This window comes from Schistocerca americana, chromosome 2 (assembly GCF_021461395.2).
Source record: "Schistocerca americana isolate TAMUIC-IGC-003095 chromosome 2, iqSchAmer2.1, whole genome shotgun sequence".
Taxonomy (NCBI): Eukaryota; Metazoa; Arthropoda; class Insecta; order Orthoptera; family Acrididae; genus Schistocerca; species Schistocerca americana.
Genome location: NC_060120.1, coordinates 110,776,513 through 110,802,251, shown reverse-complemented (window position 1 = coordinate 110,802,251; position 25,739 = coordinate 110,776,513). Strand labels below are relative to the sequence as shown.

At 41.1% G+C, this 25,739-nt stretch overlaps 1 protein-coding gene across 1 annotated transcript in view; it reads right to left on the bottom strand.

The window, feature by feature from the left end:
- LOC124595955 (zinc finger protein 37-like) overlaps positions 1 to 25,739 on the bottom strand; it is a 77,624-nt gene that overhangs the window by 32,911 nt on the left and 18,974 nt on the right. Inside the window, exon 2 of the mRNA XM_047134878.1 lies at positions 14,390 to 16,033. Coding sequence (XP_046990834.1) covers positions 14,390 to 16,033 — 1,644 coding nt within the window. The remainder of the gene's footprint in view (positions 1 to 14,389; positions 16,034 to 25,739) is intronic.

The window sequence follows — 25,739 nt, the reverse complement described above, 5'->3', positions numbered from 1 at the left end:
GAGAAAATTGGAAAATATGATCTGAAATAGCTATTACCAAGAACCATATTCGTGCAATTCCCACTGCATTTGCATTATAGTGACTGGATACTTTTGAATGTTGCTCAGTTTAGTTACTCCACGAGCTCAACTAACAGTACCCATTGACTCCACTGAACAATGGTCAACACATTTCTCACAATGATTGTTAATACATCCAATAACATTTCTAATTTTCCAATGCAAAACAGCCAAAAAATAAATTCTTTTCCTAATAAAAGAGAGAGAGAAAATTGGAAAATATGATCTGAAATAGCTATTACCAAGAACCATATTCGTGCAATTCCCACTGCATTTGCATTATAGTGACTGGATACTTTTGAATGTTGCTCAGTTTAGTTACTCCACGAGCTCAACTAACAGTACCCATTGACTCCACTGAACAATGGTCAACACATTTCTCACAATGACTGTTAATACGTCCAATAACATTTCTAATTTTCCAATGCAAAACAGCCAAAAACAAGCCTTGGAGTATATAAAATATAGATTATATATAAAAACAAAGATGAGGTGACTTACCGAACAAAAGCGCTGGCAGGTCGATAGACACACAAACAAACACAAACATACACACAAAATTCAAGCTTTCGCAACAAACTGTTGCCTCATCAGGAAAGAGGGAAGGAGAGGGGAAGACGAAAGGAAGTGGGTTTTAAAGGAGAGGGTAAGGAGTCATTCCAATCCCGGGAGCGGAAAGACTTACCTTAGGGGGAAAAAAGGACAGGTATACACTCGCACACACGCACATATCCATCCACACATACAGCTGTATGTGTGGATGGATATGTGCGTGTGTGCGAGTGTATACCTGTCCTTTTTTCCCCCTAAGGTAAGTCTTTCCGCTCCCGGGATTGGAATGACTCCTTACCCTCTCCTTTAAAACCCACTTCCTTTCGTCTTCCCCTCTCCTTCCCTCTTTCCTGATGAGGCAACAGTTTGTTGCGAAAGCTTGAATTTTGTGTGTATGTTTGTGTTTGTTTGTGTGTCTATCGACCTGCCAGCGCTTTTGTTCGGTAAGTCACCTCATCTTTGTTTTTATATATAATTTTTCCCACGTGGAATGTTTCCTTCCATTATATTGATATCATAAAATATAGATTTATATACAACAAATAGCTGAGCAGAGATTCTTCCACAAAAGGTACTGACACTAAAAAACACTCTTGCATTTAAATGTTGGCAGTCCAAAAGTAATGCAGCAAAGACAGGCCAACCCAAACATATCCAAAATGAATAAATGTATCAAGGGGCAGCTTACATGAAGTTATAGAGGATAATATTGTGAATCTCTTTATGTTTGCAAGTAATTTTTATCGTTTACAGTCACTGAATTATGACACAGATTTGTTTTCTTTTATTTCCTAATGGAACTAAATACTTTTTTTGTGGCATCTGAAATAAGCTTCTAAGAAAACTTCAACGATATAACATGTACTTTAACAACTTAACATGTATGGTACTTGATCAAATACTATAAAGATAACAGCACCACAAACCACTGTCCCAACATCAGGAGAACAGATTCCACAAATGCCTGCCCTATTGTACCAAATGAAAGCAAACACAGGTATGTTTCTTGTGGTTTTCTGTCTGCTTAAAGCCCACCAGTTTGTGTTCTGATGTTGTAGCAATTAGATATGAATATTGTTAAGGGAAATGTTGCCAAATTATTAGAGCAGCATCCAGTCATGTTAAGCAATTACAAGCTGTCATTGCAAACATTATAAAAAAGTTCTACAAACTGGATGTGTAGAGAATAAAATACGCAAAGGAAAAAGCAGCACAGCTGATGAAAGAAATGAAATTAACACTTAAGCAGCAGTAGCACAGAATGCAAATGTCACTAAGAGGCATCTAAGAAATACGAGAGGGATCAAACAAATTAGTGTCCTAAAACATTACCCAAAATTTGTTACAGTTCTTTGAATGTTACCTATGAAAAGTGCAAAGTGATGCAGCATGTCTATGCAAAATTTTGTTTAAGGAAAGAGTATCATTTACAACAAATTGTATGCAAGTCAATCTTTGCAATATGCACGAATTGTCAGCTGAAAATCTACGCTGACTAAAAGAAGTGGATTAAAACAACACTTTTGTTCTATCAAGGTTTGACACGTTTTTGATGACCCTTATCGTTGGTCCCTGTTTTATTGATGAGAAGCTGAATACACTCAATTATCTTGAGTTCCTAAGATATGCTGCCACCACAGTTATTTGAAAACATCGCACTGGACATAAGACAGTCAAGTGTGGTATGAAAATGACAGACACTCTAAAGAAAACATTTGGAGAACAATGGGAGGGCCATTCAGGAAACGCAAAATTGTCTGCACATTCACTGAGCTTAACACTTTTATATTTTTAACTGTAGCAAAAATTAGAACAAGACGTCTATTAGGAAACTACTTCCAAAGGCATGAAAAGACTTACGACAATGGCCTGTGATGCCGTAACTCCAGATAAAATTAATGTGTAGTACTGTCTCTCCAGAATCACTTAACAGCATGTCGCAATGCTCAAGGTCAACATTTTAAGCTCTTGGTATGACAGCCGGGATGGTAAATACACAAATAGCATCTGAGTTACATGTTTGCTTACATTTGGTATAATACAGCAGACATTTGTGGAACCTCTTCACCTGATGCTGGGACAGCAGTTTGCAGCACTGTTACTTTGATACTACTTGATCAAGTCCCAAACATGTTACGCCTTTTAAGTGCTCTTAGAAGCTCCTTTCAAATGCCACAGAAAAAAGTACATAATTCTGTTCATCATATTTGATGTTTTAGGAAAGCCTGCAACTCATTCATGATTTAAATAATGAAAAATTGCATGAGTTACATGTTTTTCATGCTTAGCATAATGTGTTTTGAGAATTTATCTCGTTTTCAAGTGCATTTGATAACACCAATATTTTGGTGATGTTCGTATGTTTGATTTTCTGCCTCTCTTGCAATGTGGTTGTCCTTTTTAGATTATACTGCAATCAGAAAATCAGACAAAATGAATCTTGGAGTGTTTTTATATACTAATATTAGAAACAGTATTTTTGTCTGCCTGCTTAAAGGTTATGTGCCTCCTCTGTTACACAATGCGCATGTGTGCACACATACACAGGAGTGAGCGCACGAGCGCCCCCCCCCCCCCCCCCCCCCCCTCAATATTGTCTCTATTGAGGTCGAAGACGAGTGTGACAGTGAAGTTAACTGGTTGCATATAACAGGAGTAGGTGAAACCAAGTTAACTGATGGATGTTTTTACTGGTCACCTGACTCCTTTGTGACAGTTTTAGAGTCATTCAAAGAAAGCCTATGGATAGGGTAGTGTGGAAATACCCAGACCGTGCAATACTAGTTGGTGGTGGCTTTAACCTACTAAGTATAGACTTGGATGTCTATGGACTCAGTGCAGGAGGTACAGACAGACAGACAGTCATGCGAAATACTTTTGTACACTTTTTCCGAAGAAGTGTCTTGAGCACCTAGCTCGGCAGTCCACACGTAATGAAAATATGTTAGATCTTGTAGCTACAAATTGGTTGTACCTTACTGACAATGTCAACATAGAAATGGGGATTAGAAATCATGATGTGATTATGGCTAAGAAAGTTGACAAATCAGTCAAGGAGGATAGGAGACTGTTTCTGCTAGACAGAGCCAATAAGCAGTTGTTAGCATCTCACTTAAGACAGTGAACTGAGACCACTTAGTTCCAGTAAGATGGACATAGAGGAATTATGGGCAAAGTTTAAGCAGATTGTAAATCGTGGTCTGGAGAATTATGTGCCTAGTAGTTGGATAAAGAATGGAAGAGACCCACCATGGGTTAATAACGAAATTCAGAAGATGCTGATAAAGCAAAGGTTGTTGCACTCTTTGTTCAAAAGACGATGCACAAATGACAATAAGCAAAGGTTAGTGGAGATTTGTGCATTTGCAAAAAGATCTGTGTGCAAAGCATACCACAGTTACCATTGTCACAAAAGATCTGGCAGAGACCCCCAGAAATTTCTGGTCCTATGTAAAATCGCTGAGTGAGCCTACACCTTCCATTCAGTACCTTGTTGACCAATCTGGCATGGCAAATGAAGATAGCAAAACGTAAGCCAAAGTTTCCAATTTCACAATGAAGAAATCTTTCACTCATGAGAAACATGCAAACATACCATCATTTGAACATCGGACAACATAGTAATAAGCACTCCTGGTGCAGAGAAACAGCTGAAAGATCTGAAAGCAAATAAATCACAAGGTCCGGATGAAATCCTAATTCAGTTTTACAAAGAGTACTCTACCTATTATCAGTTCGAATATCACAAATTTTCTTGAGAGCGAGTAGCTTATATCCACAATTCATCGTGGTTTTAGAAAGCATTGCTCGTGTGAAACTCAGCTAGCCCTTTTCTCACATGATATACTGCGAACTATGTATGAACAGCAGCAGCTAGATCCCATATTTCTAGATTTCCGGGAAGTATTTGACATGGTTCCCCATTTCAGGCTCTTAACGAAGGTATGAGCATGTGGAAAAGTTCACAGATATGTAATTGGTTTGAAGACTTCTTAAGTAATAAAGCCCAGTATGTTGTCTTCAACGGCGAATGTCCATCAGAGATAAGGGCATCGTCAGGAGTGCCCCAGGGAAGTGTGATAGGACTGCTGTTGCTCTCTATATACATGAGTGATATGGCAGATATTGCGAGCAGCAATCTGCAGTTGTTTGCTGATGACACTGTGGTGTATGTTAAGGTGTTGAAGTTGAGTGCCTGTAGGAAGATACAAGATAACTTACACAAAATTTCTATTTGGTGTGGTGAACGGCAGCTAGCTCTAAATGTGGAAAAATGTTAAGTTAATGCGCATGAGTGAGATGAAAAAACCTGCAATGTTCAGATACAGTATTACCAGTGTCCTGCTTGACACAGTCAAAGTGTTTAAACATCTCGGCATAACACTGCAAAACAATATGAAATGGAATGAGCATGTTAGAACTGTGGTAGGGAAGACAAATAGCCACCTTTGGTTTATTGTGAGAACTTTAGGAAAGAGTGGTTCACCTGTAAAAGAGACCACATATAGGACCCTGGTGTAACCAATGGTTGAGCATTGTTCGATTGTTTGGGATCCAAAAAAGGTAGGATTGCAGGAAGACATTGAAGCAATTCAAAGATGGGCTGCTAGGTCTATTACCGGTAGGTTCGAACAACACATGGTTCGAAGAACACGTAAGTGTTACGAAAATGCTTCGGGAACTCAAATTGGAATCCCGGTGGGGTGGGGCAACGTTGTTTCCGAGAAACACTATTGAGAAAATTTAGAGAACCGAAATCTGAAGCTGACTGCCTAACGACTCTGCTGCCATCAACAAACACTGTGTGTAAGAGCCACAATAATAGGATTTGAGAAATTAGGACTAATATGGTGGCATGAGAATTAGGGCCCATATGAAGGCATATACACAGACATTTTTCTCTTGCTCTATCTGTGAGTGGAACAGGAAGGGAAATAATTAGTAGTGGTAAACAGTACCCTCTGTCATGCACCGTACAGTGGCTTGCAGAGTATCTATGTAGACGTAGATACTATGAAGATATTATAACACTACAGTTTCACAAAAAGTTTGGTCAGTCAAAAGCGTTGTAGTGTTATGGATTACATTATATATATGTAGCTGTCAATTATAAAATGTATTTTTACTAATACTGATATTGAATTATTGATTACATTTTTTAAATATCACATACAATGGATTTAAAGGAGGAACTTGAAATTTCTGTACAACACAAAAAGCAAGAAGGAAAACTGCTTAATGACAAATTAGATAGTGAATCAGTTAACTTTTTCAAATGTTACTCCTGCATATGATAACTGTAGCAATTTTTCATAAATAAGCATATTTCATTTCCTTGCTCGTGGGTGTGTGTGTGTGTGTGTGTGTGTGTGTGTGTGTGTGTGTGTGTGTGTAATGGAGGAGGCAAATCAAAATACTATTTCTAACATTAGCATGTAAAAACACTCCAAGCCAGAAGGTTTTTGATACGTACCTCACAAGTGGCTTGTAAACAAATTGCCTTCATATGGGATATTGTCTCAGTTATGTGACTGGATTCCCGATTTCCTATCAAAGGGCGTCACTGTTTGTAGTAACTGACAGAAAGTCATCTAGTAAAACAGAATTGATTGCTGAGGCCCTCGGTACTTCTTTATCTATATAAGCGATTTCAGAGACAATCTGAGCAAGTTGTTTGCAGATGATGCTGTCATTTATCATCTAATAAAGTCATCAGATCAAAACTGATTGCAAAATAATTCAGACATCTGTATGGTGTGAAAACTGGCAACAGACCCTAAATAATGAGAAGTGTGAGGTCATACACACGAGCTCTAAAAAGGAATCTGTTAAACTTCGGTTATACGATAAATCAATCGAATCTAAAGGCCATAAATTTAACTAAACACCAAGGAATTACATTTACGATCAACTTAAATTGAAAAGAACACATAGAAAATGTTGTGGGGATAGCAAACCAAAGACCATGTTTTATTGGCAAAACAGAAGCTGAATGGATCTACTAAAGAGCCTGCTCACACTACGCTTGTCTGTCCTCTTCTGGAGTACTGCTGCATGGTGTGGGATCCTTACGGTATCGGATTAACAGAGTACATCAAGAAAGTTCAAAGAAGGGCAGCACATTATGTATTATTGAGAAATAAGGGAAAGACTGTCAAGGACATGATACAGGATTTGGGGTGGAAATCATTAAACTTTCTCCTCCAAATGCGAAAATATTTTGTTGACACCAACCTACAAAAGGAGAAACAATCATTGTAAAAAAATAGGGAAATCACAGCTCACACGGAAAGATATAGGTGTTTGTTTTTTATTCAGGCTGTTTGAGCCTGAAACAACAGAGAACTATTGTGAAGGTGCTTCTGCAGGTACTTAAGTGTGATTTGCAGAGTAGCCATGTAGGTGTACAATGCAAGAGGGGCAGAAAATCACACATGCACACCACAAATATTAATGTAAACAAATGCACTCAATTTTAAGAATAAATTCTCAAAATATATTGCGAAATGCATGAAAAAATAAGCAACTGGTGCAGATTTTCATTATTTAAATCCAAAAAGTTTAGGCTTCCATTGAACAAAATAACACTAGTGTCATAATTTGGCAACTTGTAACAATAAAAATTACTTGCAAACTTCAGAAAATTTGCCATATTGTCTGCTATAACTTGGCGAAAACAGCATCTCAATATATTTATTAATTCTGGATGCATTTGTGGTGGCCTGTCTTAGCTGTCTCATCCTGTATTTACACTTTAAGGAAATAGATAATGTTAGTGTAGTGTCTTGCATTATTTATTGTTTAATTGTGTCAGCACCATTTATTATTATGTTTTATTGTTTACCTCTGTGTAATCCATCAGTTTCCCGGAGATTTGAAATACAGTTATTGCATGAACAGATATTTAATTTTCCATCTCAACATTATTGCAGTTTTTTTGCACACTATACATCACTGCAGACTTCAAATATTTGCTGCTTATACCTAATATAAGTTTGGTGAATTTTTGTTATTTTATACCGTTTGCTGCTGCTGCCATTATTCTATTCTGTTACAGTCTGTTTGTCTATGCTATGCATGGGTAAGTGATTCTGCATCTATATCTACACTCTGCAAACCACTGTGAGGTGCATGGCAGAGGGTACATCTCAATGTACCAGTTATAAGGGTTTCTTCCTGTACCATTCAGGTATGGAATGTGGGAAGAATGACTGTTTGAATGTGAGTGATACGCAAGGGGTTGTAGTATATTCCTAGAGTAATCATTTAAAGCCGGTTCTTGAAACTCTGCTAATTGACTTTCTTGGGACAGTTTATGTCTGTCTTCAAAAGTCTGCCTGTTCACTTCCTTCAGTATCTCTGTGACACTCTCCCACAGATTAAACAAACCTGTGACCACTTGTGCTGCTCTTCTCTGTACACGTTCAATATCCCACGTTAGTTGTATCTGGTACACACTTGAGCCGTATTCTAGGATGGGACGCAAGAGTGATCTGCAAGGAATTCTTTTCTACACTGATTGAACTTCTCCAGTATTCTACCAATACACCGAAATCTACCACCTGCTTTACCCAGGACTGAACCTATGTGATCACTCCATTTCATATCCTGCGGAGTTAAACCCAGGTATTTGTATGAGTTGGTTGATTCCAACAGTGGCTCACAGATATTATAGTCATAGGATACTATGTTTTTTTTCCATTTTGTGAAGTGCAAAATTTTACATTTTTGAACATTTAGAGAAAGTTGCAAGATCATTAATATACAACATGAACAGCAAGGGTCCCAACACACTTCCCTGGGGCACACCCAAAGTTACTTCTACATCTGGCGATGATTCTCCATCGAAGATAACATGCTGTGTCCTCCCTACCAAAAAGTCTTCAATCCAACCACAAATTTCACTTGATACCCCATATGATCGTACTTTTGACAATAAGTGTATTGTGGTACTGAGTCAAATGCTTTTTGGAAATAAAGAAATACTGCATCTACCTGACTGCCTTGATCCAAAGCTTTCAGTACGTCATGTGAGAAATGTGCGAGTTGGGTTTCACATGATCTATGTTTATAAGACCCACGCTGGTTGGCACTGAGGAGGTCATTCTGCTCAAGATATCTCATTATGTTTGAGGTCTTTCTTCCGAGAACTGGGCATGATTTATTGCCCAAGGGATCCACGATAGATGTATCAGGGACCCTATATTGCCCCAACTGCACACTCCCCACACCATTACAGAGCCTCTGCTTGAACAGTCTCCCACTGATATGCAGGATTCATGAAGTTTTCTCCATACCCGTACATGTCCATCCACTCAATACAATTTGAAACGAGACTCATCCAACCAGGCAACATGTTTCCAGTCATCAACGGTCCAAAGTCGGTGCTGACAGGCCCAGGCGAGGTGTAAAGCTCTGTATCCTGCAGTCATCAAGGGTACACGAATGGGCCCTCAGCTCTGAAAACCCATATAGATGATGTTTTGTTGAATGGTTCGCACGCTGACACTTGTTGATGGTCCAGCATTAAAATCTGCAGCAAAAGATTTGTATCGTGCAGTCAACAAGGGTACACGAGTGGGCCTTCAGCTCTGAAAGCCCATATCGGTGATGTTTCATTGAATAGTTCACATGCTGACACTTTTTGATGGCCCAGCATTGAAATCTGCAGCAATTTGCTGAAGGGCTGCATTTCTGTCACATTGAATGATTCTCTTCAGTCATCGCTGATCCTGTTCTTGCAGGATCTTTTTCTGGCCTCAGCGATGTCAGAGATATGATGTTTTACTGGATTCCTGATATTCACAGTACACTCGTGAAATGATAGTACTTAAATCTTGATAGTGTGCCATTGTAGCAGCAGGCAGCAGTAACTGATCTAACAACTACACCAGACACTTGTTGTCTTATATAGGTTTTTCCGGCTGCAGTGCCGTATTCAGCCTGTTTACATACCTCTGTATTTGAATGTGCATGCCTATACTAATTTCTTTGGCACTTCAGTGTTTTAGTTGTCTTTTGTATTTTGGCAATCACTGTTGCCACTGTGTCATTGTCACTGATACTAGTTTCAATGTGGACATCATCAAACACGTCAGGTCTATTTGTTGCCATCAGACTCAATATATTTCCATCATAAGTAGGGTTCCTAACTATCTGTTCTCGGTAGTTTTCAGATGAGGCATTTAGTAAAGATTCACAGGATCTTATCATGCCCACCACTAACAAAACTGTAATTACTGTTGGATGATTAAAGTCTCCACTGATGATAACAGTATGACTGGGGAATATGCAAGTGAACTGAGGTTTTCTCTGAAGTTTTTGGTTACATCAGGAGATGAGTCGGGTGGGCAATAGAAGGGTCCAATTATCATTTTATGCCCACCCCTGATACTGCATCTTGGCCAAACAATTTCACAAGCAGCTTCATTTTCTATCACGGTGGATTTGAGTTTCTTGTCTACTGCGACAAATACACCACCTCCATTTCCCATTTGCCTATCCTTTCGATATACACTTAAAATTTCCTCCAAAAATCTCACTGCTATCAATTTCAGGCTTCAACAGGTGAACGTGTGGCTCGCACCTCATTGCATGTATTCTTATGTATATGGTCACATAGTGACAACACTTTCATATATGGTCATGTAGTGACAACACGTACAGAAAAATTACTAAGTCATTTGTTATGTGTGATTAATAGTATGATGCAGTTACTGGAATATCCATACATTTATACGGTGAAAATTCTTCATTAATCAAAGGTATTCATGGGGGGAAAAAAAAAAAAAAAAAAAAAAAAAAAAAAAAAAAAAAAAAAAAAAAAAAGAATACTGCATACACAAACAAAATTTCAATTATGTTGAGGGAAGTTAAATGATCTATAAATATAATACGTAAGTACACTCATGAGTTAATGAATCAGACAGAGCTGGTGTGTGTGTGTGTGTGTGTGTGTGTGTGAGAGAGAGAGAGAGAGAGAGAGAGAGAGAGAGAGAGAGAGAGAGAGAGAATATGCCTCTCATCATGGAGAATGGAATAGTTCAAGGTGTCACATAATTGGGATGTTATCATACCATGCTGTTGGTGTGACACTTGGGAACTTGATTGAAGCTAAATTGTTTGTGACCAATACTTTAATAACTCACCCTTCAAAATCAGCCAGGCACTAGAGTATTCAAATACTATAGTGTCAAGGGAGTATCATGAGAACTTTTAGGCCTGAAAAACTGCAACTGCCTGAGTCAATGGCTGCCGGTAGCAACTTAATGACAGGCTGTATTTGACTATCATGGATTATAACAGCAGACAGGTGGATTGCAGCAAATCCTATCTACCGGTAATTCAACGTTGGGCAACAACAATTCGTTGTAACAGTGCACACAGGAACACATTCTCAGAGTATAGACAAATACTGCCTGGACTCTGAATTGTGGTACATGTTGGTACACACTGATTGCTGAGTAATATTACACAGAAATTATATGAGACAATGCTTTTCACATGCCATATTTCAGCCAGACATGAAAACAAGGCTGTGTGAAAGAAGTTTACATAGGATTGTGTCAGAATGGTTTGAATGTACAGAGTGCACACATTAGGTGCTTATATGGTCCCCCAAGTCATCTGACCTCTATCATGTAGAGCACATCTGTACTCCACTGTGTGAGTTGTATTTACTGAACACTCCAACCTTTCTCTGTGAGTTGTGGGTAACAGTTGGTCTACCGTGTTAAGGGTAGTTTTCCAGTGCTTTTGTTGTCCCATCGAGTCAGTGGTGTAAAGCGTCTTCACTATTACCAGGTCAGGAGGGGATGCTACTACAGGCTACTATGCATGTTATGTCGTGTATAATTGCTTATGGTCATATAACTGGAAATCTTTTACAGGCCACAGCAGGTGCTTTCTAAAACTAAGCACTATGATATGACTAAAACAAACTAAGCACTATGATATAGCTAAAACAAACTAAGTCCTCTTTTTAAGGTATGACATACTTGCAATAACATGTAGGTATTAATGCTCTGAATACCAATGCTAATACTGCAGTTAGTGCACCACATACTTTTTCTGAACTTGTGCACCTAACTGAAACCAATGAAACTATCATCACATAAATAATATCTCAGACAAATGTATCATTATTAAATGAAAGTGATCATAAACAGCCTTTATTTCAGAATAATTTTTATTTTGCTGTCTGCTTGTGAAAACCCAGCAGAGGAGACAGAAGAGGACAACAATGAATTACTACATAAAATGTATTCACAGTAGTGAATATGGACAATCATCAGCTGTATAATGGCATGACGATGATGAAAATTTATGCTGGTTTGGGACTCAAACTGGATTTCCTGGTTGTTTTGGGCGGTGCATACACGCATGCCTGGAGAAATATTGCATCACACTTCTGAACAACACAGGCCCTGTAATGTTGTAAGAATTACTACAGTCTTTATTCTGGCAAACACATGGAATATTTTGTTGTGTTTTGTTCACACTGAAAATGACTTCCGTTGTCAAGTGGAATATTTTACTTGTGCACAAGTCATAACCGTAAAAAGTTGCTGACATGTATGTACATTGAATGACTGATAGGATGAATAAAGATACAATAAAGATATGTCACTGTCACATCATGTGTTGGGTATTTAATCTTATTGTTATCATATTTTACTCAAATCACTTTAAATCACTGCTTGTGCACACTGTTGTCATTTGTATAATCTATACCAGTAGCAGTTTGCTGTGATTTATGTAAAAGATGATAAGAACGTTAACATTAAATATCCAAAAATGGATGTGACGATGACATATATACACGTCGGGTATTTTTTAAGATTTTAACATGAGCTGAAGCAAAACTTTTCAGTATTTCTCTTGATAATGGCCATATGGCTGGAACTGCAATAGTAGGTTTTGTGAATAAATAATTTTACAGTCAAAGGTGAACGTAAAGTAATTTGGAAAATGTTATGTAACTGTGAACCCCAACTATGAGAAGTTAATCAACAGAGACACTGTCAACATTTTGGTAGCATACTAACTAACATGCTAACGTGTGGTGAAACAGTGTTTGCCACATTCAATCCGCAGACATGCTGAAGCATGTTCACTAATCAAAATTGGAAACTGTGAGCTGTAGCGCAGGAGATTCCTGCTGTGACAAACACGCCAATGGTGACATTTGTCGTTTCCTTCTTTTTTAAAAATAACATTTTACACTACAGTACGTTTCACAACAGACACTGTGTGGAATATTCATAACCAGCAAAGTGCGATGCCACCACCAGCAAAGATACATACCCTTGTGTGCTGCCTCAGAATTCTGGGCCTAAAGGTTGTCCTTTATTGTCACGACTAGTTATAAGTTTTCTAGATCCTCATAAAACACGATATGTGCAGTCAATTTTTTAAAATCTTAATTTCTGTCACTGCTATTTATTTGCCACTTTTATCCACTAAAATACACAGCTTTTTCTCTCTCTGACAACATGTGTAATAAAATCTTTGGAAGCTTTGTTATCCCAGAACATGAATTGTAATTCAATACAAAGAATACAGAAACAGCCACACATAAGATAATGATAATAAAGACATATTCAATACCCACACTCTGCTTAAAACTTGGCAAAAGTGTTTTTGAAGTACACAAACATATAGAAACAGCAACAAATTAGGAACAGTTCTGATAACTATGAAATAAATGCAAATCTGAAAATTAGCAGACTACATCGCATTTGCACTTAAGACAAAATATGCTTGGTCCAAGTAGGAAGACAGCCATACAAACAACAATTCATATGGTTAAGTAAATAAAACACACCCAATAATGATGGTGAAACAGAGCCAAAACACATCTAGGTGAAAGTGAACAGGAACAAACTTTTGTTTTGTTCAAGGTGACGTCATCAAAGTACTTTATGTTAGGAACATTTAGTAAGCTTCATAAAAGTTCAAGAGTATAGTGTACAACCAGTCTTCAATGTGCATTCAATTAAAATAGTTAACAAGGAGCCAAAAACTAAGTAAGGTGTAAGGCAGGTTTGCTAATTGCCACTAATGATATTTAATTTTCATGTTCAAGAGACAATGAGGAATGTAAAAAGATTAATTGATGTGTGTGTGTATGTGAGATCTGGGGACTGGAGGAGGTGTCATGCACAGAAAATCAGCACAATCTTCTTTGCTGACAACACACAACATGGCTGCAAACGTCAACAGGAATTGAGTTGAGTGCATAATGAAATCTAATGTGCGCTAGCTGAAAGCTATAATATGTGCATAATGAAAATGAAAACTAATGCAACAGTATGCCAAGCTGATGGATATGGTGGATGGTCTAGTTAAACCTGTGCAAGATACACTTGAGGAGGTGAATGAGTTTTATTTTCTCAGAAGCAGAGCATGCAAAGAAGGAAAACTGTAGGAAAAGCATAGTAGCACAGATTGGATAAGGAAAAAGCCTTTCAATAAAAAAATAATCTACTCACATAAAAAATTATCACCCTTAAACCAGAAGAATACTGATGAGAAGCTATGTTTAGAGCACAATTCTGCATGGATGTGAAACATGCACTACAGAGAATGCTGAAAAGCTGCATCAAACATCAAACCAACCTTAAGGTTGATTGGGGGAGGGGAGGAATAAAAAATATATAAAAACAATAGGAAACTAGAAACACATTTAATTTTCAATAACAGTTAATTTTTCATTGTTAAATCCAGCAAAGGATGAAATCATTTCATTTTCTTAACTATATGGACTTCACCATACCTGTATGGGTTCTTGCATGCTGCACAAGGTTGAAGGCTTTTTTGAAGATTTTCCCACAAACTGAACAACTGTATTTACTTTTGGCATGGACTTCACCTACATGTTTTTTTAATTGAATGTCATCACCAAAAGTAGAAGAACATTCACTACACACATATCTTCCACCACTATCATGTTGTACCATGTGTTGCTTCAGTGCACCCACACGTTTAAATGTCTGACCACATATTTTACACGTAAAATCCGTAATGCTGCAGTTGTCTAAACCACCTTTGTCAGTCTCTGTTGGTGAGACTCCCAGTTTATCAGTTAAGGAACTAAATTCAACTGCTCGAGTTTCAACTTTGACTGAACTGTCGATAGAGATATTAACTGTTTCAACCATTCCACTATTTAAACCATGTCCATTATCCAAACTTGAGAACGCATTGCTGTTGCTGTTATTGCAATCACTGTTTTTTAAAGTATTTATAGTAGACAATTGTAGCTCAGAAGAATCTGACGTATTATTTTGGGTATGTTTATTTAACATACCATTATTTTCAATAGTTGAGGTCTGAAATTGTAGAGCTGTGTTTATTACAATTGCATCTATATTATTTTCCAGGGCAGTTTTCTCTTCCTGCTCAGAACTGTGGTTTGTCTTTGCTAAATGTAAAGAATTCACATCAACACATGGGATCTTCTGCTCTATGTGTGACACGGACTGTTGTTCCAGCACAGAGCATGTAAGCTTTTGGCTAGCTGAGACAGCTGAACTACTGTTAGGTGATGAATTACAAGAAAGGTATTTGCTCCCCGAAATGTCTGGTCTGGAACTATTTTGTGCAAGTTCACTTTTTACTGGCTGGCTAAGTGATTCTGAGAAATTACTTGTTGCTTCCTCAAAACTCTCTGTGTACTCAAAAGTACTATGCAGACTATCCCCATTAAGGTTTTGTTCAAGCAAATCTAACCCCTCAAACCTCTGATTACATGCTGACGATGTGAATACTTCTTCCTTTGGTGAAAGTTGCAAGGTTTTTTCTACATCTGGGCTTGGAAAATTGAGGGCTGCTTCAGTTACAATTGATTCGATCGGCACATGCAGAGCGTCTTCCTGTTGATTACTTGATCGGTCTAGAGAGCCCATCATGTTGACACTATCTAAACATTCTATACTGTGCACAGTATGTAAACCCATGTGTTGTTTCAACATTCTTACACATTCAAAAGTCTGATCACAGAGAGAGCACACAAAGCTTCTAAAAGCATCACCTCTATCGAGGAAGCAGTCAAGCAGTGCATCAGTATCACCTGAAGAACAGTCTTCAGACGCATTTCGTGCTCGATACGGTATCTGATAAATGCGAAAGAGATCGCGTAACATATCTTCACCGAGTCCAAGCTGAGCCTTAACCTGTTGTGTGTACACATTAACCTGCCAGCCCTGCGAACCTGAACGACATGAAGAATGCAAAGGGAGACGATGATGACATGCCTGGCATGCAAAACACAATGCTGAATACAGTCCACTGGACCGCCGAACATCTTCGTGCAGCTGCAGCTGCCCAGAGCAACAACAAGGGCATCCCAATAATGGTCCTAAGGCTTCCTGCAGACATGTGAGCTCCAGCAGACGTACTCCTTCCGCCCGTACCATACCTGCAGATATGCAATGGTCACAATTAAATGAAAATAACAGGCTGTTTGAAGGGGTTTGAAAGACGACATAAAAATGCAAGTACATAGCTGGAAATGATATGAATTTTAAAAAAAGAAAAATTGCAAGCAAATAGCTGGAAATATCAATTGCAGCAACATAATTACATAGTTACAATAATTTAAGATCTGTACCCACAGCCGATTTAAGGCCCAGGCAACACAAGCAGCTGCTTGGGGTGTCAAGCTGAGAAGGGCACCAAAGGTGCCCCCTTATGCAAAATGTTTGCAGCAGGTGTAGCAAAAACAATATTTATGAGGAAACGACAGATGGAAATGGGAGCAACAAATGACATGTTGCTCGTGTGGAAAATGGAAGGGACGGAGGTGTGTGTGTATGTATGTGTGTGTGTGTGTGTGTGTCTCCAGACGAATCTGTTCTGGTTATACTCTACATAGAAAAAATTGTCTCACTGTGCAGCCTTTTGTGGTCACAATGATTTTTCTTTTTTCACTTCACATACGAATCAACAACACAGCCAGTCATATCTGTCTAACGAATATATCAAACAATGGAATTTTTTTTTTTTTTTTTTTTTTTTTTTTTTTTTTTTTTTTTTTTTTTTTTTTTTTTTTTTTTTTTTTTGGTTTTAGGGCGCAAAACGTCTATGGTCATTAGTGCCCAGCCCGTGACGTAGGAAACAGGAAAAAAAACGAAATTTAAAACCAGCAGCAATGGGAACAAAGTCATAAAATTTGAGAAACTAAAGGCAGAAGGAATGCTTAAAAATCCACTATAGAAAGGGGTTGGTTGTCCCCAAAAAAGCTGCAAATGACTGACGTCATTTCACTGTCACTAATAAACTGGAGAACGCGGTCGGCTGAGCGCGTGTCATCTGCTAAAATCGACGATAGATCAGGCGATAGCTGTAGACGGGAGCGTAACGGATTAAAATAGGGGCATTCAATTAAAAGGTGTCTGACCGTCCACAGCTGAGAGTAGTGGGGACAGAGTGGGGGAGGATCACCGCTTAAAAGATGTCGATGGCTAAAAAGACAGTGCCCTATCTGGAGTCTAGCTAAAATTACCTCCTCCCGACGACGCGTTCGGGAGGAAGAGGTCCAAGCGCAAGGAAGGGCTTTCACTTCCCGCAATTTATTATGGGGAAGTGTTGACCAATGCGCATGCCATAAATGAGCAACTTGGCGACATAAACCGCTCCGTAGATCGGTAATGGGAAGCGACTGAATAGCTGGCCGAGGAAGAGAGACTGCAGCCTTGGCCGCTATATCGGCCGCCTCATTCCCACAGATACCAGCGTGTCCCGGGAGCCAGAGGAACGCCACCGAGACGCCCCCCAGGCGGAGCAAGCGCAGACAGTCCTGAATCCGGTGGACCAGAGGGTGCACAGGGTAAAGAGCTTGGAGACTTAGGAGAGAGCTGAGAGAATCTGAGCAGATTACGTACTGTATCCGCTGATGGCGGCGGATGTAGTGGACAGCCTGGAGAACAGCGTAAAGCTCCGCAGTATAAACAGAACACTGGTCGGGAAGCCGAAAGTGATTTGGGGTGTCGCCAACAATATAGGCACTCCCTACACCTAACGATGTTTTCGAGCCGTCGGTGTAAATAAATGTGGCGTCCGTCATTTGTGCACATAGAGCAGCAAATGCCCGACGGTAAACAAGTGTAGGGGTACCATCCTTGGGAAATTGACATAGGTCTCGGAGCAAGTCGATCCGGGGACGGAGCCAAGGCGGTGCTGTACCCCAAGTTGTCAAGAAGGTTTTAGGAAAGCGGAAGGAAAGAGAATGGAGCAGTTGACGGAAGCGGACTCCCGGGGGTAGTAGGGAGGAGGAGCGGCCTGCATACCCTACATCAAAGGAGGCGTCGAAAAAAAGGTCATGGGCTGGATTACCAGGCATGGAAGACAGATGGCTAGCATACCGACTCAGAAGGACTGCCCGCCGATTGGACAGCGGAGGTTCAGCAGTCTCAGCATAAAGGCTTTCCACAGGGCTGGTGTAAAAAGCTCCAGACACTAAACGTAATCCACGGTGGTGGATTGAGTCGAGACGCCGAAGAATAGACGGCCGAGCAGAGGAGTAGACTATGCTTCCATAATCCAATTTCGAGCGCACTAAGGCGCGATAGAGGCGGAGAAGGACCACTCGGTCCGCTCCCCAGGAGGTACCATTCAGGACACGGAGGGTGTTAAGGGAACGCAGACAGCGAGCCGAAAGATAGGAAACGTGGGAGGACCAGCACAGTTTTCTGTCAAACATAAGACCCAAGAATTTAGCGACGTCGGAAAACGGAAGGTTGACAGGACCTAGATGTAAGGAGGGCGGAAGAAACTCCTTACGTCGCCAAAAATTAACACAAACGGTCTTACTGGGTGAGAAACGGAAGCCGGTTTCGATGCTCCACGAGTGGAGGCGATCGAGACATCCTTGAAGACGTCTTTCAAGAAGGCTGGTCCGTTGAGAGCTGTAGTAGATCACAAAATCGTCCACAAAGAGGGAGCCCGAGACATCAGGAAGGAGACAATCCATAATTGGATTAATGGCGATGGCAAACAGTACAACACTCAGCACGGAGCCCTGGGGTACCCCGTTTTCTTGGGAGAAAGTATGGGAGAGAGTAGTGTTCACCCGCACCCTAAATGTGCGCTCTGCCATAAATTCGCGAAGAAAAGGGGGCAGCCGGCCCCAAAAGCCCCAAGAGAACAGTGTGCGGAGGATGCCTGTCCTCCAACAGGTATCGTATGCTCTCTCCAGATCAAAAAATATTTTTACCGTTTGGCGTTTCCGGAGAAAGTTCATGATATAAGTGGAGAGAGCAACAAGATGGTCAACTGCAGAACGATGCTTTCGGAATCCGCATTGGGCTGGTGTTAAAAGACTGTGGGATTCCAGCTACCAAGCTAAACGGTAATTCACCATACGCTCCAAAACCTTACAGACACTACTCGTGAGAGAAATGGGGTGATAACTAGAGGGGAGATGTTTGTCCTTTCCAGGTTTCGGAACGGGAACGACAATGGCTTCCCGCCATCGCCTGGGAAAGGTACTGTCGGTCCAAATGCGATTATAAAGGCGAAGGAGGTAACGCAGACTATGGGTTGATAAATGCAGCAACATTTGGATATGGATACCATCCGGTCCTGGGGCGGAGGAGCGAGAAGAAGAGAGGGCATGTTGGAGTTCCCGCATGGAGAAAACAGTATTGTAGCTTTCGTGATTTTGAGAGGAGAAAGCAAGATGTTGCACTTCCGCTGCACGTTTCTTCGGGAGAAACGCTGGCGGGTAATTTGAAGAGCTCGAAATCTCAGCAAAGTGCTGACCCAATGAGTTAGAAATTGCGACGGGGTCCACTAAGGTATCATGCGCGACAGTGAGCCCAGAGACCGGGGAGAAACTAAGCGCGCCTGAGAACCGTCGAAGCCGACTCCAAACTTCCGAGGAGGGAGTGAAGGTGTTAAATGAGCTAATAAAGAATTTCCAGCTTGCCTTCTTGCTATCGCGGATGACGCGACGGCATCGCGCACGGAGCTGCTTATATCGGATACAGTTGGCCACAGTTGGATGGTGACGGAAAATGCGAAGAGCACGTCGCCGCTCACGTATTGCGTCACGGCATGCCTCGTTCCACCAAGGAACTGGGGGGCGCCAGGGCAATTCGGAGGTGCGTGGTATTGAACGTTCCGCAGCTGTGAGAATAACGTTGGTAACATGTGTGACCACATCGTCGACGCTGGGAAAGCGACGGTCATCGAATGTCGCTAGAGACGAAAAAAGTGTCCAATCGGCTTGGGCAAACTTCCAGCGTCGCGAGCGCATATATGGCAGGTGAGGCTGCAGTCTAAGAACACATGGAAAGTGGTCACTCGAGTGTGTATCATCAAGGGCGAACCATTCGAAGCGCTGAGCTAGCGGAACAGTACCGACCGCAAGGTCCAAATGAGATAAATTTGTCGTGGAGGCAGACAAAAATGTGGGGACCCCAGTGTTGAGGCAGACTAGATCCGCTTGGTGGAAGACGTCTAGCAATAGGGAGCCACGTGGACAAGGATGCGGAGATCCCCAAAGCGGGTGGTGGGCATTGAAGTCCCCAACCAGCAAATAGGGGGGTGGAAGCTGATCAAGAAGATGAAGGAGATCAGCTCGTGCCATTGGTGTGGACGATGGAATGTATACCGTACATAGAGAGAACGTGTATCCAGAAAGGGAAAGACGGACGGCGACAGCTTGGAAGGAACTGTTTAAGGGGATTGGGTGATAATGGAGAGTATCATGGAGCAGAATCATGAGTCCTCCATGGGCTGGAGTGCCTTCAACAGAGGGGAGGTCATATCGGACGGACTGAAAATGAGGGAGAACAAAGCGGTCATGGGAACGCAGCTTTGTTTCCTGAAGACAGAAGATGACTGGCGAGTAGGATCGTAAGAGGATTGACAATTCATCCCGATTGGCTCGAATGCCGCGGATATTCCAGTGGATAATGGACATAGGGTGAACAGAAAATGGAGGAACGTGACCAAGGGTGCTGTCAACTCAACAACTGCTCAGAGCTTGCGACCGACAGCATGGAATGGCATTCAGTCGAAGGCAGAAGATACTGATCCATAGGTTGGTCAGGAGCAGCTCCTGCCACCAGCGATCGGCCGGTTGACCGGCCACCAGCAGTGCGCCTCGGCGACACAGAAGACGGCCGAGGGCGATTTCCGCCAGGTGGTGCTGTATATGGGACACGCCTTGGCGGAGAAGGAGAGGAACAGTGTTTCTTTGTAGCCTTCTTGGAAGTATGATGTTTAGATGAAGGAGGAACCGATGGTTGTGAAGTTGCGGTACGTAAAAACTCTTCACGAGAATGCTCTTTTTTCGAAGACTTGGCGTCTGACTTTTGGGCTCGAGATTTAGCAGAACCCGACGAAGGGTGAGCCATTGACTGGGCAGGCGAAAGTGGTGAGGTTGAACGGGCGATCTTTGCACTGGCCGATCTGACGACCGCAAGTCTGTGTGGCCGCCTCCTTTGTTGGCCGAGGAGAAGCAAGGACAGTGCTGTATTTTCCTTTCTGAGGCACGGTGGGCTGTCGACTGGCGAATAATTTTCGAGCAGCAAAGGTCGACACCTTTTCCTTCACTCTTATTTCCTGGATGAGCTTTTCGTCCTTATAAACGGGGCAATCTCGAGAGGAAGCAGCGTGGTCACCCATACAGTTGATGCAGCGAGGGGATGGAGGTGGACAAGCACCCTCATGGGCATCCTTGCCACACGTAACACATTTGGCCGGATTGGAACAGGACTGGCTGGTGTGATTGAACCGCTGACATCGATAGCAACGCGTAGGGTTTGGGACATAAGGGCGAACGGAAGTGATCTCATAGCCTGCTTTGATTTTTGATGGGAGTTGAACTTTGTCAAATGTCAAGAAGACAGTGCGGGTTGGAATGATGTTCGAGTCAACCCTTTTCATAACCCGATGAACAGCCGTGACGCCCTGGTCAGACAGGTAGTGCTGAATTTCTTCGTCAGACAATCCATCGAGGGAGCGTGTATAAACGACTCCACGCGAGGAATTTAACGTATGGTGCGGTTCCACCCGGACAGGGAAGGTGTGGAGCAGAGAAGTACGCAGCAATTTTTGAGCCTGGAGGGCACTGTGTGTTTCTAACAACAGGGTGCCATTCCGTAATCTGGAACAAGACTTTACAGGACCCGCAATTGCGTCGACACCTTTCTGAATAATGAAAGGGTTGACCGTGGAAAAGTCGTGACCTTCGTCAGACCGAGAAACAACAAGGAACTGAGGCAACGATGGAAGAACCGTCTGTGGCTGAGACTCAGTGAACTTACGTTTGTGAGCAGACATAGTGGAAGGTGAGGAAACCATTGCGGAAGAATCCCCCATGATTACCGGCGTCTCCGATGGCGCGCTCCTCCCTTGTGGGGGCCCTCACCGAGGGCACACCCGCCTTAGGTGATTGTTCACACCTCAGGTCACACCTCCCGACAAACGGACAGAGGGACCAATCGGCACTTTCGGAAGGTATCAGCTCGGGTAATCACCCCTCCCTGGGCCTGGCCGTTACCAGGGGGTACGTACGTGTCCTACCTGTCTACCCGGGGCGGGGAATTACGCGTTACCCCGTCACCGGCTACGCATGGAAGTGCGTGGGTCGGCCTTCAGACATGCACAGGGAGGAAAAAAGAGAAAGGGAAAGGAAAGAAGAGGGGGTCTCAAACGCCGCAGTGGAGAAAAGGGCAAGGAGAAGAGGGAAGGAAAAGAGAAGGACAGAGGAAGGACGAGGACTTGTAAGTGTAGAAAGCAAGGAATTTGGAACAGTTTCGAGCGTCCGTCTCCGGACGTAGGCACAAACCATACTCCCAGAGGGGGAGAAAGGGAAGGAAAGAGCCAGAGGTGAGGGGGGGGGGGGGGCGAAGATGGGGGATGGGGAGGGATGCGGAAAGGGAAGGGAAGGTATGCAGCCCGGAAAGGAAGGAGGGCCACATTAGCTCGGGGTCCCGTGCTCGCTACGCACGTGTCCACAAAAGAGTTGTGGACCCCCTGGGGGGGCAATGGAAAAATGACAATATTATGAAAAGGATAGACTGCAACTCACTGTATACGTAGATATTGAGTTACATACAGGCACAACAAAAGGACTGTGAAGAAGTAAGGTTTTGACCAAAAAAGGCCTTCATCAGAATTAGACCCCACACACACACACACACACACACACACACACACACAGTCTCTGGCTGCTAAGGCCAGTCTGCATCTATCTGCGACTCAACAATTTTATGATGTGGTGAGGTGAGAAGCAATCCATCCTTTTCATAATACTACAAATATATGCTTATGACAATTGCGATTAGGATACAGAAAGCAACAAGACTATTGCAAAGTCAACATATGTAATACTGTGAACACAGTCCACTGGACAGATCATCAGATCATAGACAATACCTATTTTCTTTGATTTAACAAAAGCATCTGACTGTGTCGACTATGTTCAACATTGGTTCACTTCATACCTGGAAAGTAGGAAGCAGAAGGTTCTCCTCCTGTATGAACAAACAAGTAAGAGAGTTGAGTACGGATGGGATCATACAAAGTTGGTGTGCCCACAGGGTCAACAACTAAACATGACAGACGACTTAAAAAAAAATTGTCTTTGAAGATGATAATTGTTATTGTGAAAGACAATGAATGTAATGTAAATGATGCAGTTTATAGGATAGTTGGTAATATCAGCATGTGGCTTTGAAAGAAAATTAACACTTAACTGCAACAAAATGCAATAAGCACATATTTTCTGACATGGAACCCTTAATGATAAGATTTTCCCACATGATGTGTTCACTGTCAGTGAAGTTGAGTGTTTTAAATTCTTAGGATTGAGCTGGAAAGCAATCTTGGAAGGGTCACCTTCACGATCTTATGAAAAAACTCAATCATGTTAATTTCACTGTAAGAATAATTTCCACTGCCTCTTACACTGAAACACAAAGGCTTCTTTACTTTGCTACTTCAATTCTATTATCTCATATGGTGTTAAATTTCGGGGCAACTCTGTGCACTCTTCAAGAATATGCTTAACCTAAAAAAAGGACAGTCAGACTGATCTACAGTATCACCCACAGACTTCATTTAGGCCCTTTTTACATTTTTTATTAATATTTTGTTTATAAAATTTCTAATCAGCATTCTGTAAACTATGAACTGACTTGTTCCATGACTTTGGCTTGCATGGTCTCATCGAACATGATAAATAAAAATTTCTCTCTGAAATGCAAGGATCATCACTTTTAATAAGAAACTTCTTGGAATATTAAAACTGTACGGTGGACTGACTCGAACTCGGGACTTTGCCTTTCGCAGGCAAATACTCTACCGACTGAGTGCTCAAGCATGATTCACGACACATCCTCACATCTTTACTTCTGCCAGTACCTCATCTCCTATCCTTCAGATATCATAGAAGCACTCATCCGAAACTTGCAGGACTAGAACTTCTGGAAAAAAGGATATTGCAGTTTCATGCCATATCCTTTCTTCCAGAAGTGCTAGTACTGCTTTTAGTTAGCTTTCAGACAATATTTGCTGTGGCCTTGTAATGATTTAATTGGTTTCTCTCGAAGTCAGCTTGGCTGATGAACATTTTTACTTCTCTCCAAATGTGTTCTTATTTATTTTATTTAAATTATATACTCTAATCTCTTAACATCTTTTGCCAAAAGTTTAGAAATTACTGCTGTTCTGTGCATGTGTTTGATAAATTACTTAAACACTATGCCTCAAGGGCTAAAATGGTGTTTATTTCACTCTCACTCCAACATTTACTTGAGGAACAACTCTCTTAATAGCAATATGACATTCTGGCTATAGCGCAACAATCCTACTGCTATTGCAAATAAGGGTATACAAATTGCCAATTGTCCAACTGTATTAAAATATTTTGAGTTCAATAGTTTGGGGCTATTTTCTTGTGCAGGATACCTGCAAGTGATGTTGCTTAATGGTAGTGCTGGTGGAGTTTGAGCTGGCAATAGCACATCTGAGTGTTAAGCCCTTTTGTAACCCATTATGAACAGATGACGATTATTTAACAGACTGGTTACATCTCAGTGAAGACTGCAATATTTATCAACATATGAAGCTAAAAAGAATGAAGACTTTTTCATTTTAAAAGACTCTTCATCTCTGCATTTGAACTTATCTACTGTATTCAAGCCTTGGTCATCTTCTACAACTCTTAACTCTCACACTTCCTTCCATTACCAAAATGACAATTCCGTGATGCATTATGGATGTGTCCTAGATTCTTTCTTTCAGTCAAGTTGTGCCACAAATTTCTTGTTTCATCAGTTTCATTCATTACGTCCCCATGTATTATTCGATCTAACCATCTGATCTTGAGCATTCTTCTATAGCACCACAATCAAAAGTTTCCAGTTTTTATAGTGTCTGGGATGCCTTTCATCCATTTTTTCACTGGCATGCAAGGCCACAGTCCAGACAAATATCTTCAGAAAAGACTTCCTAACATTTAAATATAAATTACATGTTTCTCATTTTCAGAAACAGTTTTCTTGGTATTGCTGGTCTGCATTTTATCTCTTCCTTTCCTTAGCCATAATCAGTTATTTTGCCATCAAACAACAATACTCATCTACCACTCTCAATGTCTCATTTCCTAATCTAATTCCCTCATAACTGCCTGATTTATTTTGATATTATTCCATTACCCTGATTTTACTTTCATTCAGGTTCATCATATAAACTCTTTTCAAGATACTATTCATCCCATTCAACTGCTCTACAAAGTCCTTAGCTGGCTCTGACACAATTACAATGCCATCGGCAAACTTATTTCTTCTCCTTAAACTTTAATTCCTTTTCCAAATTTCTCCTTGGTTTCCTTCAAGCTTGCTCAATACAAATTATATAAGTATAGGTTTAACTTTCTTCAACCTGTCTTCCAAGATAAGTTGTAGGGTCAATATTGCCCCGAGTTTTCCTGCATTTCTCCGGACCCCAAACTGATCTTCCCTAACATTGACCTCTATCAGTTGTTCCATTCTTCTGTAAATAATTAGTGTCGATATTTTGCAACCAGCACTTTTTAAACTGATGATTCTATAGTAATCGTACCTGTGAGCACCTGCCTTCTTTGGAACTGGAATTACTATATTCTTCTT